Genomic DNA, 19,854 nt, shown 5'->3' with positions numbered 1-19,854 from the left:
CAAGAATAAGTTATCCATCAAATGGTTAAGTAAATTGCATTCACAATTTATGAAATCACAACTGGAATTAATCAATTCATATCATAAACATAATCATGGTTTCAAAGCCTCCCCTAGCTAAAACGAGTTTAGCCTCTCATGTTCACAACAGAACAAAGGAAACTTGAATTAAACATTGAAAACAAAAGATAGATTACACCTAAAAACGTTCCAACACTCCAACTTGAATGCAAAACGTCCAAGGCTTCTTCTTCTCCTCTTCTTCCTTGCAAAGTTGCGGCACAAAAGTCTAGGGGTGATTTTGGATGGATTTTTTGGTTAAGGATGGATTTAGGTTGGTAGCGTGGTGTGGCAAAGGTTTAGGAATGGTGTATGAGTGTTTGGGTGAAGGTATGGAAGTATGGAAGTGGTGGGAGAGTGGTTGATGGCTGCGGCAAAGGCTTAAGTGTTTTGTGAATGATGGCAGATTGTATGAATAAGTGATTAGGGTTGAATAAGGGTGCGGCCTTAGGTATTTATTTGAAGGAAAGAATCCTAAGTTTTATTACATAGTTTAGGAAAGGATTAGACCCCAAATCCATAAGGAAAATGAGATATAAAGTCAGAAATCAAAGGGAAAGGGGAAGGGAAACTTGCAGCCAAATAGAGTAGGAAAAGGGAATGTGATTTAAGGCTAAAATTAGGCAAGGATTTAGGATAGAATAGGTATGTAGGGTATGGCTTTGAATAGGGTGAAATAGGAATGTGATCTTGTGACACAAAATAGGAAATATGCATTCCCCTTGCATGGCAAGGAATAGGAAGTTTAGGCAATGCACGACAAGGGACATGAGGATGCAAGGAAGGTTCACTTTGTGTCCTAAAATGCATAAGAGTCCTTCAAGGTTGCTAGAACATAGGGCTTTTAGGATTAGGAAAGTTCAATCCAAAATAGGAAACCTTGGCTTAACTTTCCTACTTCAAGTAGGAGTCATTCTTTGATTAGGAATCCTAACATATTTAGGTCTTCAATTTTGTCCATTCCTTTTGCTTCAAGCATTTGCTATCCATTCCAAGTCCAATTTTGCTCCAAAAAGCTCCAAAATGCACCTTCTTGCTTCCTTAGCCAAATGAACATATAAACACACGAAAATAGCTTAAAATACTAAAATAATTATGAACTAACAACATAAATGTAAGAAAACAAGCTAACTAAGTCGCCTAAATATGCTCCTATCAGACCACGCATTAATCCACAGAAAGTTACCAAGGCAGTGGTCTGATCTCATTTCTACTTGATTTCTGATTCCTCTTTTATTGGTCCAAGTGTATGAAATCCTTTTGTGGGTAAATGAAGCAAATCACAAGCTGAAGAGATCTCTTGAAAATCAGAACAAAAAGTATTAGAACCCTACATACGTCTTCCACAATTGTACAAAGAGATAGGTAGCAAAACAACAATACTATTTCATTAACTTCTATAAAATTTTGGTTGTAGTTTATGAAATGGATGAGAAGCTAAGGAAAAATGCTGGTATGGCACCAAGCTTAGATAAATCAAATCTCCTACCTCAAATATCCTTTCAGACCTGTGTTTATCAGCTTAAACCTTCATCCAACACTAAGCAATTTCCAAGTTGCTTTTGAGTAAGGATAAAATTCGATCCCTTTCCTTCAAAGCTTGATCCACATAAACAACCTTAGTAGCGCCATTCTCATAAGCTTGCACTGCTGGTGGAGCTTGGCCATATACAATTTCAAATGAAGTCATCTTGGTTACAGAATGAAAACTTATGTTAAAAGACCATTCTGTCCAAGGAAGCCATGAAGCCCATTTCTTCGATTGCAAGCTACAAAAGCATCTCAAATATGTTTCAAGACATCTGTCTGAGGATGGTAACCAAAACTGAAGCATAACAAAGAGCCTTGAAGATGAAAAAACTCTTTCCAAAATTTGCTTAAGAACACCGGATCTTTGTCACTTACTATGGAATTGGGCATTCCAAGTAATTTGAAAATATTATCGACAAAGAGCTGAGCAACCATGGATGCAAAATACGGATGACCAATGGCTGAGAAATGAGCATATTTGGACAATCTATCAACAACAACCTAAATTATAGATTTACCTTTACATGGGGGAAGGCGCACAATGAAATCTATAGATATGTTAGTCCAAATCTTGGTTGGTATAGGCAAATGATGCAACAATATAAGGGGAGATAAAGTCTCATATTTGTTTTGTTGACATATTAAACAGCAAGCTACCATATCCTTCACAAACTTCTCCATACCTTCCCAATAAAAGCACCTGGAAATCTTTAAGTCTTCAAAAAGCCCTCATGACCAGCAGTGGGTGTTGCATGGTTTTCAGTGAACACTTTGCTTCTCCATTGACTAGTAGGACTAAACACAATCTTATTCTTGTATTTAAGAAGGCCATCCTCTACTTGAAATTTCAAAGTAGACACTGTAACAACACCCTATCATCCTTAGACCTAAGGCTTTAAATTTTTGACAATATCCAAGGGTCCATTTCCATATCTCTTCTCAAATCATCCAACTATTAAGAATAAGGGTAAGAAATATCCAATACTTTCATATCTACTAATAATTGATCAATAGGATTGGTAACATTCAATGAAGATCTTTATAAAGCATCAGCAGCTTGGTTATTACAACCTGTTTAAATTGAATTTCATAGTCAAACCCAAGCAGTTTGGTAACCCATTTATGTTGAAATGGAGTAGGAGCCCTGCCCTAAAAAAAATATTTCAAATTGTGGTGATCAATTTGAATAATAAAGTGATTCCTTCCTAAATAGGACTGCCACTTGTGAATGGCAAGTAAAATTGCTAACATCTCTCTTTCATATACAGATAACACTTGATACACTTGATTCCTAGGACTAAGTGCTTTACTAGTGAAAGTAATTGGTTTTGCTTCTTGTTGAAGCACATCACCAATTGCATGACCTGAGGCATCAACTTCAATCACAAAAGGCCTAGTAAAATCCGATAATGCTAAAACTTGAGGAGATAACCTTGCTTCCTTGAGAGTGTTAAAAGCTATAGTAGCTTCATCAGACCACTGGAAGTTGTCTTTTCTTGTAAGTACAATCAATGGACTTATGATCTTGCCCAAATGAGGAATAAATTTCCTATAATACCTAGTTAACCCCAAGAAGCCTCTTAAAGCTTTCACAGACTTGGGAATAGGCCATTTGGCTATGGAATCCAACTTAGTGGGATCAACAGATACCTCTTCCTTGGACACAATATGCCCGAGATATTCTACTCGTGATTGACCAAATGCATATTTAGATTGTTTCACAAACAGATGATGCTCATTTAATGTCTCAAAAACCACTTTTATATGATTCAAATGAAATTGTCAAGTGGAGCTATAGACCAGTATATCATCGAAGAAAACAAGAATAAACTTCCTCAAATGTGGTATAAATATCTCATTCATAAGGCACTGAAAGGTAGCAAGAGCATTAGTCAATCCAAATGGCATTACTAAGAACTCGTAATGACCATCATGTGTCCTGAATGCTAGTTTTTTTTTTTTTTTTTTTTTTTTTTTTTTTTTTTTTTCAACATCATCAAGATGCATTCGAATTTGGTGGTATCTTGCCCTCAACTCTAACTTTGAAAATTATTGTGCGCCAAATAGCTCATCCAACAGTTTACCAATGAGTGGAATAGGGAACTTATCTTTAATGGTGATGTAGTTAAGACCTCTGTCATCCATGCACATGCGCCAAGTTCCCTTTTTTTCCTCACCAAAATTACTGGAGAAGAATATGGGTTGTTACTCACTCTTATAAAACCTATTTCGAACAATTCTGCGACACATTTCTCTATCTCAGCCTTTTGAACCCGACCATATCTATAGGGTCTACTGTTTGGAGGTTTGCTGCCATGGACAAGTGGAATTCTACGATCATGAATTCTGTGAGGTGGCAAGGAATTTGGAGTGTGAAATAATGCCCCATATTCTCTGCAACTTATGAAATTGTTAATGTTGAATCTGAGTGAGATTCTGAGCATTCTTTTTACACTTGCAACATCTAATTGAAATAAACCAACTTCCTCATATTCAATATGGAACAAAACCGCCCCCACCGTTGTCTCTCATTGAAGTAATTTCTGCATTTGTAAGGTAGAAATATCTTGGAGACAATCCTTAGATATTTCTAAACTAGTGATACAAAATGTATGAGAATGCTTTGTGAATTGCATATACAGCTTGCCGAAATCCCATAATATAGGCCCCAAAGTTTTAAGCCATTGCACTCCAAGTACAGCATCACACATTCCTAAAGCTATAACATATATATTTGAAACCTTGAATTGTTATAGGAGCTTTTGACAAGGTTCCCTGAGTAGCAACCTTACCCCCATCAGCAATCTTCACATCAAAAACATGTTAAGTGTCCATAGAACCTTTTAATCTCCTAACCAATCCTACATCTATGAAATTGTGAGAATTACCCGATTCAATCAAAATGGTGGCAAGCAAATTCTTAATATACCTTGTGACTTTCATGGTTTGAATTGATGGTGGTGCAGGGGTCCCAAACAAGGCACAAGCTGCGATCTCTAGTTCATCATTCTCCACTTCATCAATGCCACAAAATTCAGAGTCTTGTACATCTATTAACAACAATTACTTCATTTCATAGTTATGACCCCTAACATATTTCTCCTTACAATGGAAGCATAAACCATTTTTTTGATAGTGATCTACTTCCTTAAGTGTTAACCTTCTCACATTAGTTGGTTTAGTACAATTCTCACCCATGATATTGGAACTAACATTTTGAAATGGAATTCTAAAATTTGACTACACAAAAGGAGTTTTAATACTAAATCAACTCTATGATCTTGGCATTAATTTGTTAGGCAAAGGCTGCAGCTTCCAAGACATCTCTGGGTTTCAACATCGTTACATCATGGCGTAAATCTGGTTGAAGGCCACCAATAAAGCAAGATTTGAGTAGGGAAAGGCTGATGTCCCTTGTGCGATTGGCCAATCTTTTGAATTCCATAACATAATCTCTAATAGTGCCTGATTGTTGCAATTTAACCAAACTTTCAGCCAAGCCTTCGAGACCAAATTCTTTGCACAAGACTGTAGTGAAATTATCCCAATTGGGGAATTTCATCAAACATCTAGCCCATTTGAAGCATTGCAGAGTGGAACCTAATTTAACTTTCTTGGACTTGTCGATGTTGAAAAATTCGTAGTAATGCTCCGCTTTGTATATCCATCCCAATAGGTCATCTCCTTCATTGAATCTTGGAAATTCCAATTTCAAGAATAGAGGCCAAGGTTGCTGATTGAAATTGTGCCCAAATTCCTGACGATTTGGATTAGGGTTCATACGATCTTGAAATTGATTCTCGCCCAAAGTTGCTTATGAAGATTGACCCATTGATCCATCGTTGCAATGCGCCAAGAAAGATTGTAGTTGCACCAAAATCAACTGTTGGGTTGCCTTAACCTCGTCTTGCGAGAGTTTAAATTCATCGATCTTTGTCTCTAGATTAGAAACTCGGGACTCCATATGTTTTTTGCGAGGCTTGCCGCGTCATACAACCTCAAAGGATTCAGAGGAACGAACTGGTTGATACTAATATTAGACCCCTACTCTATGTCTTCCATAATTGCATAGAGAGATAGGTAGCAGAACAACAATACTATTTCATTAACTTCCTTTCTTTCCTTACAAGGTTCTATTAGTACTGACCTCCAACTTCTAACAACCCCTAACTAACTCTTAACTAACTAATATCCATTGTACATTTGTCAATCTCAGAGGATACCACTTGGCATCCTAACAAGAAGTAGTCTTGGGTAGAACCCCACCCTTTTTTCATGAGCACCTAAAACACAATTAAAATCCCCTAGAGCAAGCCATGGACCATTAACAAAAGAAGATTTGATAACACAACTGACAGAATCCAAGGTACAAGAAATAGTGATTTGTTGAGCGGTTGCCCATAAAATAGAAGGTTGGATGGCTTGATCACAATGCAACGAAATATTTGGATGTAGGTCACCCCTGTCATTAACCGCAACTCGAAACAAGCGTAAAGATCACCAAAAAGAAAATTTAATGGAATTTAATTGAATAAAAGGTTCAGAAATACGAATTAAATATGGATGATGACGTTGAACCATTCTTCTTAAAACCCGTTTCGTGGGAGCATTCCTTATTCCTCGGGCATTCCAAAAAAGAATCTTCATAAATCAAGTCGTTCTGTGGGACCCTAGAGCAGGTTGGATATGGTTCCCTGACTTCTTTAGAAGTATTCCCATCTTTAATCTTTTTCCTCATCTTTGCTTCTTGCGATTTCGAAAGAACTAAAGTCATTCCATCTTCATTAACAATATCACAAATTTTGGTACCTTCTTGAAGATCAGAAGAATTATGAGAGAAATGCTGGCAAACAAGCTGACCACATTAGTTCCCAAATCACCATAATTAACTTCAAAACATTGAGAAGGAGGGTTGATAGACTCGTCAGACTCCGAATCATCCCCAACTACACTAGAGTTAAATTAGATATTGTTCATGCCAGGAAATAAAACGACAGAGGCAAAGAAAAAGAAAAATAAATAAATAAAGCTCTTAGACAATGAAAACTTTTTGGGTTTAAAGGAGACAAGCAAGCGAAGATGTAGATAAGCAATCCACCCCCAAACTTGAATATTTGTATTGGCATCATGGTAAAGTAGCTCCAATTTTCTACAAAATCAATAAAATAATGGGTAAGCTAAATAAGAGACTTAAAGAAATAATTTTTTTACTGAAAAAAAAAAAAACTAACTATTAGCACTACGGCTAAGCCAACTAAAAGATGTAACAATCCAATAAGTAATAGAATCAAATTCGATCCCCGGCAATGGTGCTACACTACTACAAAACCATTTATTAGTGTTGCTATGATAACCGACAAGAAACGTATATTACTGTCGGATTTTAAGCTAAATCCGATAGAAAATGGCTGCAGTGTCGGATATAATAAGCGACAAAATTGCTAGCGTCATGAAATGAATTTTTTCGACAGAAAATACTCTAAAACCGATAGAATTTGTGTCGGATATAACCGACAAAGAATATATTAATAATGAATAAATAAGAGTATTCTATGTTGGCTAAAACCGACATAAAATACTAAAATTGACAGAACTTGTGTCGAATATAACCGGAACTTGTGTCGGATAAAACCGACAGAAAATATATTAATAATAAAAAAAATATAAACCACTTTCTGAATCATTTCTTTCCCTTTCAAGTTGGCTTAATAATTAACAGGATTAAATGTCAACCTTGGATGAATACAAATTTGGGTTTTAAAAGCCCTTCAAAAATGGCTCTTCCTGGTTCCCAATGGAGTTCTTTGTTCACTGCTTTCCAGGTTCTTGCCATAGATGCACTGTATTATGGGGATGCAATTACACAATTTGTTGAGGAGTTGAATGCCTTGGAAGTTGTAGTTGATGATTCTGGAGCATCTAAGATGATCACTGTCCAATTTAATTCTCTAGTGTTTTCTTCTAACTTCCTAGGTAAGTTCCAGTGTTCAATTTTTATACAAGAAGTGAAAATTGGACAAAATCGAATTAAAACCCTAAATCTTGCACAACAACTAATTCGACAAAATTGAATCACATAAAGCACAAAAAATCCCAAAATTGAAAGTAATCCAAAACCCTAGAAAAATACTTGTAGTAATTGCTAAGTTGCCCATTTGAGTTCCAGAGCTCTCCTGCGATCAAATTACACAAAGTCTTTTGCGCGATGACAAATCGAGGTCGAGAACACTTCAGAGCAATGAGACGCCGAAACTGTAAAGGGTGAAGAGTGTAGAGTGCAAGTGTTGAACTGGAAGTAAATGAGGAGAGAAGAGAATGAGAAGGAAATGACTAGAGGAGAAAAGGGGGAAGGCACTGGCGCAAGGAAGAGATGGAGGGGTTTTGGAAAATTTTCATTATTGTCGATTAAAGCCGACAATAACATTTTTTAGAATATAAACCGATAGAAAATTTTCATTACTGTCGGTTATAACCAACAAAAACAAAATGGCCGCAAAATTCCCTCCCAAAATTTTAAAATCCCCCTAAAATTTTGTTACGATTTAAAAAAATAAAATAATAATTGTTTGGTTTAATAAATAAATAAATAAATAATATGTATTTAAATAGAATATGTTTTTAAAAATTAAATAAATAATTGTTTGGTTTAATAGATAATAACCCATGTAAAATATGCAATAGAGAAACAAAAAGATAATTGTAGAATGAAAATGTCATCACACAAACCAAATATTGTCTAATCAACACTTGAAAAACATAAATAAATATTTAGCACAAATTACTTTTCCCACTTGAAAATTTAGGCAAATTGAACGGAGATATGCATTCTACGACACTAGTTTCAATGATCTAACCTTCAAACTTGTTTGTAGACACTACAAGATCGCATACGTAAAAAATCGCAAAAAAAAAAAAAAAAAAAAAAAAAACAAAATTCAAAGATTAGGTAACGGAACAAGAGTTTTCGACGGTTATAAACGAAAAATAACAATTTAACGGTTATTTTAGCTCCAGTTTTGATGATTTTATTACAACTACACTCCTCGACCCTATAAGAATGCAATGAATGAATTCAATCTTCAATTTAAATATTTACACTAATGGATACCACAAAATATTATTTTATACTTAATCGAAGTATAATATTAATTCTAAATGTTTGTTTAATCTACTGTTTTCACGCGATATGCATTCTACGAAACTTTTTTCAACAATCCAACCGCCAAACTTATTTGTACACACTCCGAGATTGCATACGTAAAAAACAAACATTTAGAGATTACGTAACAGCACAAAACCAAACAAAAAATCACAATTTAACGGTTATTTTAGCTCTGATTTTAATGAATTTTTACAACTACACTCCTCGACCCTATAAGAATGCAATGAATAAATTTGATCTTCAATTTAAAATATTTACGCTAGTGGATACCACAAAATCTTATTTTATACTTAGTGGAAATATAACATTAACTTTTTAAGTGTTTATTTAATCTATCGTTTTGGCGCGATACACATTCTACGAAACTTTTTCAATGATCTAACCGTCAAACTTGTTTGTACACACTCCGAGATCGCATATGTAAAAAATCACAAAAAACAAACATTCAGAGATTAGGTAATAGAACAAAAGATTTTGACAGTTATAAACGAAAAATCACAATTTAACGATTATTTTAGCTCCGATTTTGATGATTTTTTACAACTACACTCCTCGACCCTATAAGAATGCATTGAATGAATTTGATCTTCAATTTAAAATATTTACACTAGTAGATACCACAAAATCTTATTTTATACTTAATGGAAGTATAATATTAACTCTAAGTGTTTGTTTAATCTACTGTTTTGACACGATATGCATTCTACGAAACATTTTTCAACAATCCAACCGTCAAACTTATTTGTACACACTCCGAGATTGTATATGTAAAAAATTGTAAAAAACAAATATTCAGAGATTACGTAACGGAACAAAAATAAACGAAAAATGACAATTTAACGGTTATTTTAGCTCCTTAATGATATTTTTACAGCTACACTCCTCGACCCTTTAAGAATGTAATGAATAAATTTGATCTTCAATTTAAAATATTTACACTAGTGGATACCACAAAATCTTATTTTATACTTAATGGAAGTATAACATCAACTCTTAAGTTTTTATTTAATCTACCGTTTTGACGCAATACACATTCTACGAAACTTTTTTCAATGATCTAATCGTCAAACTTGTTTGTATATACTCTGAAATCGCATACATAAAAGCTACTTTCCTATTTATAAGAATTTAATCACTAGCTAGCTCATGTTCTGACATTTTCTTAGTCTTTTGAATTAATATTAGTTTACTTCATCAGTCAGTTTCTCATCTCTTTCATTTATATGAACATGGCTGATCTCATTCAAGTGACACAAGATTTGGTAAAATAGCTGATCTCATCCATTTATTTGTGTCATTTTCAAACTAATAGTTTCTAATCGTCAAACTGGTGAATGTACTTTTGAAGTGTTATGAGCGAAGACGAGTGCTCATATTATAACAAAAAATAAAAACTTAATCAGTGAGCATAATATTCTGGCGGCCGTCCAAAATTTTGCTTTGTTCGTGTCGGTTATATTCGACAGGGCCATGAGTGAAAGAAGAAAATATTTAAACCATGTGTTTATTTACTTATTTTTAATCAATATAACATTTAAAATAATAAAATAGTCAATTTATGTAGGTTATTGTCACATCCCGGCCCGGGGCGGATCACTTCCCAGGCCCGCTCCACCATCGTAGCACGATATTGTCCGCTTTGGGCTTACCATTCCCTCACGGTTTTGTTTTTGGGAACTCACGAGCAACTTCCCAGTGGGTCACCCATCATGGGATTGCTTTAGCCCCCTTCTCGCTTAACTTCGGAGTTCCTACGAAACTCGAAGCCAGTGAGATCCCAAAAGGCCTCGTGCTAGGTATGGATGAGAATATACATATAAGGATCACTCCCCTGGGCGATGTGGGATGTCACAATCTACCCCCCTTAGGGGCCCGACATCCTCGTCGGCACACATGCGACCAGGGTTAGGCTCTGATACCAAATTGTCACATCCCGGCCCGAGGTGGATCACTTCCTGGGCCCGCTCCACCGCAATAGCACGATATTGTCCGCTTTGGCTTACCATTCCCCCTTTAGGGGCCCGACTTCCTCATCGGCACACCACGACCAGGGTTAGGCTCTAATACCAATTTGTCACACCCCGGCCCGGGGCGGATCATTTCTCGGCCCCGCTCGACTACCGTAGCACGATATTGTCCGCTTTGGGCTTACCATTCCTTCACGGTTTTGTTTTTGGGAATTCACGAGCAACTTCCTAATGGGTCACCCATCATGGGATTGCTCTAGCCCCCTTCTCGCTTAACTTCGAAGTTCCTACAGAACCCGAAGCCAGTGAGCTCCCAAAAGGCCTCGTGCTAGGTAGGGATGGGAATATACATATAAGGATCACTCCCCTGGGCGATGTGGGATGTCACAATCCACCCCCCTCAGGGGCTCGACGTCCTCGTCGGCACACACGCGACCAGGGTTAGGCTCTGATACCAAATTGTCACATCCCGGCCCGAGGCGGATCACTTCCCGGACCCGCTCCACCACAGTAGCACGATATTGTCGGCTTTGGGCTTACCATTCCCCCCCTTAGGGGCCCGACGTCCTCGTCGGCACACCACGACCAGGGTTAGGCTCTGATACCAATTTGTCACATCCCCACCTCGGGCGGATCACTTCCCCGCCCTACTCCACCACTGTAGCACGATATTGTCTGCTTTGGGCTTACCATTCCCTCACGGTTTTATTTTTGGGAACTCACGAGCAACTTCCCAGTGGGTCACCCATCATGGGATTGCTCTAGCCCTCTTCTCGCTTAACTTCGGAGTTCCTACGAAACCCGAAGCTAGTGAGCTCCCAAAAGGCCTCGTGCTAGGTAGGGATGGGAATATACATATAAGGATCACTCCCCTGGGCGATGTGGGATGTCACAATTATAACCGCCACCATTAACTTAAAAACCGCCGGAATATGTTAAAAATATTTTTTTTTTAAATTCAAAAATACTGACGGTTATAATAATTTTATGGCGGTTGTATCTGACACTAAATGTGCACGTGCGGAAGCTAATAAGAAGTAATATAAAAGTACGAATAATTAAAAACTAGCATACAAGTACTAGAATGAGTGCTAGTTAGTGCGATACAAATTCAGAGCAGGTCTATAGCAGTCCAAATAAAACGACAACAGTAGTACGCCCGAAGGCGACCCTACAATGTGGAGTGTCTGTCAGAACGCCGAAAAGCTCACAAGGGAAACCACCGCAACGGCTAAGCAACTAGAACCTGGAGGGGCGCAAAACAAAAGCGTGAGTGGGCAAAAACAATTCTTTCTAAAACCATTTACAAAATACTTTCTAACCCCTCGCCGTAAAACCTGTATACTTCCCAGAAAAATAAACATATATACGTATGTGTAAACAGGCAAAACATGCTCAAGGGTATACCAATCATGCTCAAGATATGCCATGCCACAATCTCAAAGTGATATGCAAGTGCCCAGGTATAAATCATATCAACGTCATAACATCTGGCAGCTGGAGTCACCTAACGTGACCTGTACGGCTGCATCTAGAGCTCAAATCTCAATCTCAATATCTAAACCTGCCCACGAGTCGGAACCACCCAAAGTGGTCTGTACGACAAGCCTGGGTGTAACATATATATACGCTCTAGTGCTACGATCACGTGAAGGCTGTGCGAATAATCGCGGGTCACCTACGAGTCGGAACCACCTATTGTGGTCTGTACGACAGGCCTATGCACCTAGCTTGGATCCAAGCTGAGCGTATGGTGCGGGAGGTGAACAACACGTGAAGGACTGTGCCCTACTCTGGGCGGGAGCACTAACACCGGGGGTGCAGGTTATGAGCTCTCTAAGCATCTCTAACCACTAATCAATGCAATCGTTAATTAACGCTTACCTGGCACTTACCTATGCCTCCACAGCACCCACATATAAATATGTATATGCATGCCACTACTATTAAATGTGATGATGCATAAACGATAATAATAACATGCATGGCATAAGGCAAATAACCCTTTTTAAATCAATTTCTGGGAATATAAATGTATAAAGGTATATATACGGAAAACAAAAGCCCACTCACTGGTATGTAGAAGGGTCGTAGCCCCCCTGCCTCGCGTGTGCACGCTCGTCCTCTGGGTACGTGTCACCTAAATGCGAAACAACTATAAAAACGTTAACTTTAAAGCACATAACCCGTTTCTCGTAATAACTTCTCATACATTGCTCAAAATGGACAAATGAATATACCCACGTGCTCTACACAACCTCAGGATCACAACCATATTTTTAAAATAATTTTTGGACCCCGCACGCGCCCCCACGCGCCAGCACAGGCACGGACCTACGCGCCCCCCACGCGCGGCCACGTGCCAGGCACACTGACGGTGTCAACAGACGCCGTCAGGAATATTCCGTTAAACTGACGGAATATTCCGTCAAATCTAACCGGATACCGTCACTGCCGTTAGGAATATTCCGTCAAACTTGACGGAATATTCCCCTTTCTTCTCCGGCCTACCCTCGCCGGACTCCGGTCGCCGGAAACTGGGAAAAACTTTAAACTTACTAATCTCCTTCGTTTCTCAACCATTTTCTATGATTCTTGGACCAAAAGAAAGCCCTAGACTAGAAGAATCACGTTGGACCACTTTTAAAGGCTAAAAATTACGAAATCTTACCTGTGCAAACAACCAAAACCGGCCAACTTCGAGTAGGACGATCCCGACGTCCAATTTCGTCCAACGAAGCACTCCGAGGCTCCTTGGGACACCACCAAGCTACCTATGAGCTTAGAAATCCCAAAAACTCAACGTATAAATTTTGCATGAACAGTACATAAATCGGGGCTTGTGAATTCGACGTGAAAACGTTGAGGTTCCTACCTGAAAATGGTATGGTTGTGCTCGCCTCGACCTCACGAGTTAAATGGTGTCCTTAGTTTCCTCGATCTGTCACGGTTTGAGGGGTATGTGTGTTGGTCCGTACGTTTTTAGGAAGAAGAAGAAGGATAGAGGACTCGGGAGAGAGAGAAGACAGAGGGAGAGAGAGAAGGATAGTGTCCGTGTGTGTGTGGGAGTGTGTGAGGTTCCAAACACATGCCACAACACAACAAACAACCAAAACGTGACGAAAGCACACTAGGGGTAAAATTGTAATTTCATACGTACATTTCGGTATTTCCGGGACGGGATGTCACAACCTTCCCACCTTAAAAGAATTTCGTCCCGAAATTCAAAACAACCAAATAACAACCCCTAGTGGTCAAAGAACAACCGGGGATACAAATCCCTCATCCGATCTTCTGTCTCCCACGTAGCTTCCTCAACTGAATGGTTCCTCCACAAAACCTTCACTAAATTCACTGTCTTGTTCCTCAAAACCTTCTCTTTCCAATCAATGATCGTCACCGGTTCCTCATCATACGTCAGATCTGGGTTAATCTCAAGCGGTTGAGGAGGTATCACGTGAGATGGATCAGCAACATAGTGTCGGAGCATAGACACGTGAAAAACATTATGCACTCTAGCCAACTCCGGAGGCAACTCCAACCTGTAAGCTACCTCACCAACTCGTTCGGTGACCATGTATGGTCCGATGTACCTAGGACTCAGTTTCCCCTTCTTTCCGAACCGCACAACACCTCTCCATGGTGAAAGCTTCAGAAATACCCAATCTCCGACCTCATATGTTCTGTCCGTAGCATGCCGATCCGCTAGACTCTTCTGCCTGTCCTGAGCTGCTTTCAGGTTAGACTTAATCACCTGAACATTCTGAGTAGTCTCCTCGACAATCTCTGGACCCACTAAAACTCTTTCTCCAACCTCTGACCAACATAACGGTGTGCGACAAGCTCTGCCATACAAGGCCTCAAATGGCGCCATGCCAATGCTCGAATGAAAACTGTTGTTGTAGGCAAATTCCATCAAATCCAATCTTTGGTGCCAAGCGTCACCAAACTGCAACACCGAAGCTCGCAGCATATCCTCCAAGGTCTGAATAGTTCTCTCTGACTGTCCGTCTGTCTGTGGATGATACGCCGTGCTGTAAAGTAATCTCGTGCCCAAAGCTTCCTGGAAAGCTACCCAAAACTTCGACGTAAATCGTGGATCTCGATCCGAAACAATACTCACTGGGACACCGTGGTACTTCACAACCTTCGAAATGAACAACTCCGCTAAACAGCTCAGAGAAAACTTCTCTCTCACAGGAATAAAATGAGCCGACTTAGTGAGTCGATCGACGATCACCCAAATGCCGTCAAAGCCATTATGTGTACGCGGGAGCTTGTACACAAAATCCATGGTGATATTTTCCCATTTCCACTCTGGAACGGGAAGCGGCTGCAACAACCCAAACGGCTTCTTCCTTTCTGCTTTAACTTGCTGACAAACAGCACATCTGCTCACATACTCGGCTATCTCCCTCTTCATAACCGGCCAATAATAAAACGGTCGAATGGTATGATACATTTTAGTAGCTCCTGGGTGCATGGCATAAGCCGAGATATGTGCTTCATCGAGAATTTCTTTCTTCAACTCCACACTCTTAGGCACGAACATTCTACCTTCTAGCATCAACATGCCATCCGAATCCCGAACTCTGAGGTCTCGCCTCCTTCCTTGCTCTCGAGCTTGAATAAGTTCTTGAGTCTCCTGATCAATTACTTGGGCTTCAAGCACCCGATCAACAAGTAAAGGCCTAACTTGGAAATTAGCAAGTAATGCCACATCTCGATCTTCGGCTTCTAGCCTTACCCCCGTAGTACGCAAGTCCACCAAAAGAGGAGCACGACTAGCGTACAACGCATTAATACGGCCCTGTGACTTCCTGCTAAGTGCATCAGCCACTACGTTCGCACGACCAGGATGATAATCAATCGTGCAATCGTAATCGCTGAGCAACTCCAACCACCTCCGCTGACGAAGATTGAGTTCCTTCTGAGTAAAGAGATACTGGAGACTCTTGTGATCCGTAAAGATCCTGCACTTTTCTCCGTAAAGATAGTTCCTCCACAACTTTAACGCAAAAATGATAGCAGCCAACTCCAAATCATGTGTAGGGTAATTCCTCTCATGAGGTTTCAACTGCCGCGAAGCATAAGCAATCACCCTACCATGCTGCATCAATACACATCCCAAACCATTCAAGGAAGCATCGCTATAAACCTCGAAATCACCGCTATCGTCTGGGAGTGCCAAAACAGGTGCATGAGTGAGACAATGCTTCAACTGTTGGAAACTCCGCTCGCACCTATCATCCCACTCAAATTTGACATCCTTCCTTGTTAACCTCGTCAGTGGTAAGGCAATCACCGAAAAATCCTTAACGAATCTCCGATAATACCCTGCCAAACCAAGGAAACTTCTCACCTCGGTGACGGTTCTCGGTTGCTCCCAACTCTCTACCGCTGCAACCTTCTGAGGGTCAACCAAAATACCCTGAGCAGAAATGACGTGTCCCAAGAACGCAACTTGGTCTAACCAGAACTGGCACTTGCTAAACTTAGCATATAACTGGTGTTCCCTCAACCTTTTCAACACCAAAGTAAGATGTCGAACATGCTCCGCTTTCGACTTAGAATACACCAGAATATCGTCAATGAAGACAATGACGAATCTATCCAAGTAAGGCTGGAATACTCGGTTCATCAAATCCATAAAGGCGGCTGGTGCATTCGTCAACCCAAATGGCATAACCAGAAACTCGTAATGACCGTAACGAGTCCTGAACGCCGTCTTAGGGACATCATTCCTACTGATCTTCAGCTGATAGTAACCAGACCTCAAGTCTATCTTAGAGAACACGCAAGCACCTCTCAGCTGATCGAACAAATCATCGATACGAGGCAATGGATAACGGTTTTTAATCGTCACCCGATTGAGTTGCCTGTAGTCGATGCACAGTCTCAAAGTTCCATCCTTCTTCCTCACAAACAACACTGGAGCACCCCAAGGCGAAGTACTAGGCTGGATAAATCCCTTATCTACTAACTCCTGCAGCTGAACTTTCAATTCCCTTAACTCCGCAGGAGCCATACGATAAGGAGTTAAAGAAATAGGATTGGTACCTGGAATCAACTCAATGGTGAACTCTACGTCTCGATCTGGGGGTAACCCAGGTAAATCCTCAGGAAATACATCAGGGAAGTGTCTGACCACTCTCACATCCTCTAATCTGCTAGTAACAACCTCATCCAGCACCACATGAGCCAGATACCCCTGACAACCCTTAGTTAACAACTTTTTCGCCCGTAGCGCCGAAATAACGCCATATCTCACCCCACTCTGCTCACCCACGAAGGTAACCACAGGTAGTCCAGGTCGGTGAAACGTAACCACTTTTCCATAACAGTCAATGTTGGCACGATAGAAGTGCAACCAATCCGTGCCCAGAATCACATCAAAGTCCACAATATCTAACGGGATAAGATCGGCTGACAAAGCAACTCCCTCTACGATCACTGGACATCCTGGGTACACACAATCTACGACACAACTCTCTCCTCTAGGCATAACAAACTCTAAATCATACCCTAGAGGTGTGGGGCGAGGTTGCGTCGCTTGAGCAAACGTATGAGAAATTACGGAATGTGTAGCTCCACAATCAATTAAGACTCTAGCAAAACAACCAAGAATGTTCAACGTACCCATAATCAAGTCTGGGTTGTTCTGAGCGTCCTGCAGAGAAGTATTGTGAAGACGCCCCTGTCCCTGCTGACGCCCACCGCGGCCTCGGCTCGCCTGAACACCGCGTCCCTGAGCACCACGCCCCTGGCTGGGCTGGCCTGACTGTCTCGAAGATCCTGCACTGCTAGTGGCAATCTCCCCCTGCTGATACTGTCCTCCCTGATACCACTGTGAACCACTCGCTGGGGCTGGAGGATACGGCATATAGCCGCCCGAATACTGGGGATAGCCACCCTGGGAATAAGGATCCTGAGGGTACTGATACTGCCCCGGAGCATAAGGGACAGCATCACCCTGATAGTGGTAAGCACCACCTCGACCCGTCTGGCCGTAACTACTAGGACCCTGAATCTGCTGGAGTGGTGCAGGCGGTGGCATAAAGGTCTGCTGTGGTTTCTGTTGTTGCTGACCCTGGGGACAATTTGCCGCTCTATGTCCCACCTGTCCACATGTGAAACAACCGTTGCTACCACGTCTACACTCACCGAAATGTCGGTTGTTACACCTGCGGCAAATAGGGGCTCTGCCTCGCCCACCATCGCCCTGTCTCTGGCCTCTAGCGCCACCAGAAAATCTACCTCCACGACCCTGCCCAGTGGCACTGAAGCCACCACTCGAAGAACTAGAACTAGCTCCACCTCTCTTGAAGCTCTGAGTCTGACGGGCCCCGAGCGATGCCTGACCTTTGCCTTTGTCATCTTTCTTCTGGTTGCCGTCCTTCTCTTCATCAGTATCGCTCGACATATTCTCGGAGTCCTCGATCCTCAGTAGTATCTCATAGAAGTCCCGATAAGTCTCGCTGTGGACCGTAGACGCCATAGAACGCCACTTCTTCCTGGTGCCCAGACGGAAAAGACGGAGCATCTCCGCCGGATTACCAGCGACATCAGGGTGATAACGGGACAAGTCCGTAAACTTACGGTAGTACTCATTCGCTGACATCTTCCCCTTTTTCAGTTCGGAAAACTCCTGTTTCTTACGGTCGATGTACTCAGGGGGCACATACCTTCTCCTAAACAACCCCGTAAACACGTTCCAATCAATCCTCTGATCCGGAGTCAACCTACGAAGCTCCTGCTCCCACCAAGCTGCCGACTCCGTATCTAGAAACCAAGCGGTCGTCTCGACCCACCTCTCCATAGGCAAGTTCCCCTGATTATGAAGCACCCGGAAAGTCTTCTCTATGTGTTCTAGCCAGCCCTCTGAGCTCTCGGGTCCCTCACTGCCCTTAAACTTATCCAACTTCAGATTGTACATGGTCTCCAGAGGAGTCCTCTGGGGAGGGCGCATCACTGCCTGAAGGGCTGTAGCAAAAGCTTCCCCCAACTGAGTAATATCGGGGAACATAGGCTCAGAAGAGCGACGGGGTTCCCGACGAGGCGGCATAGTTCTGACAGAAGACACCAAAATTATTAGAATACTCACAAGGACACAGGACTGCCAAAACTAGGCTCTGATACCAAACTGACACACCCCGACCGAGATCGGAACGTGCTGGCCGTCACACGAAGGTGACGTAGCCATGTGCACGTGCGGAAGCTAATAAGAAGTAATATAAAAGTACGAATAATTAAAAACTAGCATACAAGTACTAGAATGAGTGCTAGTTAGTGCGATACAAATTCAGAGCAGGTCTATAGCAGTCCAAATAAAACGACAACAGTAGTACGCCCGAAGGCGACCCTACAATGTGGAGTGTCTGTCAGAACGCCGAAAAGCTCACAAGGGAAACCACCGCAACGGCTAAGCAACTAGAACCTGGAGGGGCGCAAAACAAAAGCGTGAGTGGGCAAAAACAATTCTTTCTAAAACCATTTACAAAATACTTTCTAACCCCTCGCCGTAAAACCTGTATACTTCCCAGAAAAATAAACATATATACGTATGTGTAAACAGGCAAAACATGCTCAAGGGTATACCAATCATGCTCAAGATATGCCATGCCACAATCTCAAAGTGATATGCAAGTGCCCAGGTATAAATCATATCAACGTCATAACATCTGGCAGCCGGAGTCACCTAACGTGACCTGTACGGCTGCATCTAGAGCTCAAATCTCAATCTCAATATCTAAACCTGCCCACGAGTCGGAACCACCCAAAGTGGTCTGTACGACAAGCCTGGGTGTAACATATATATACGCTCTAGTGCTACGATCACGTGAAGGCTGTGCGAATAATCGCGGGTCACCTACGAGTCGGAACCACCTATTGTGGTCTGTACGACAGGCCTATGCACCTAGCTTGGATCCAAGCTGAGCGTATGGTGCGGGAGGTGAACAACACGTGAAGGACTGTGCCCTACTCTGGGCGGGAGCACTAACACCGGGGGTGCAGGTTATGAGCTCTCTAAGCATCTCTAACCACTAATCAATGCAATCGTTAATTAACGCTTACCTGGCACTTACCTATGCCTCCACAGCACCCACATATAAATATGTATATGCATGCCACTAC

General features: G+C 41.2%; 1 protein-coding gene across 1 annotated transcript; it reads right to left on the bottom strand.

Moving 5' to 3' along the window:
* Window positions 1–1,600: 1,600 nt before the first annotated feature.
* On the bottom strand, window positions 1,601–18,688 carry LOC137709996 (uncharacterized). Its single transcript, XM_068448965.1, has 8 exons — window positions 18,531–18,688; window positions 18,277–18,410; window positions 17,437–17,586; window positions 4,520–4,640; window positions 3,777–3,984; window positions 3,391–3,459; window positions 2,857–3,246; window positions 1,601–1,750 (listed from the first exon to the last, which is right to left on the bottom strand). Exons 1-8 carry the CDS (start codon window positions 18,686–18,688, stop codon window positions 1,601–1,603), a joined length of 1,380 nt encoding a protein of 459 aa, XP_068305066.1.
* Window positions 18,689–19,854: the final 1,166 nt, after the last annotated feature.

The sequence above is a fragment of the Pyrus communis genome, chromosome 12 (assembly GCF_963583255.1).
Source record: "Pyrus communis chromosome 12, drPyrComm1.1, whole genome shotgun sequence".
NCBI lineage: Eukaryota > Viridiplantae > Streptophyta > Magnoliopsida > Rosales > Rosaceae > Pyrus > Pyrus communis.
Note: the sequence above shows the minus strand (reverse complement) of the source record. Positions and strands in the feature narration are given on the sequence as shown.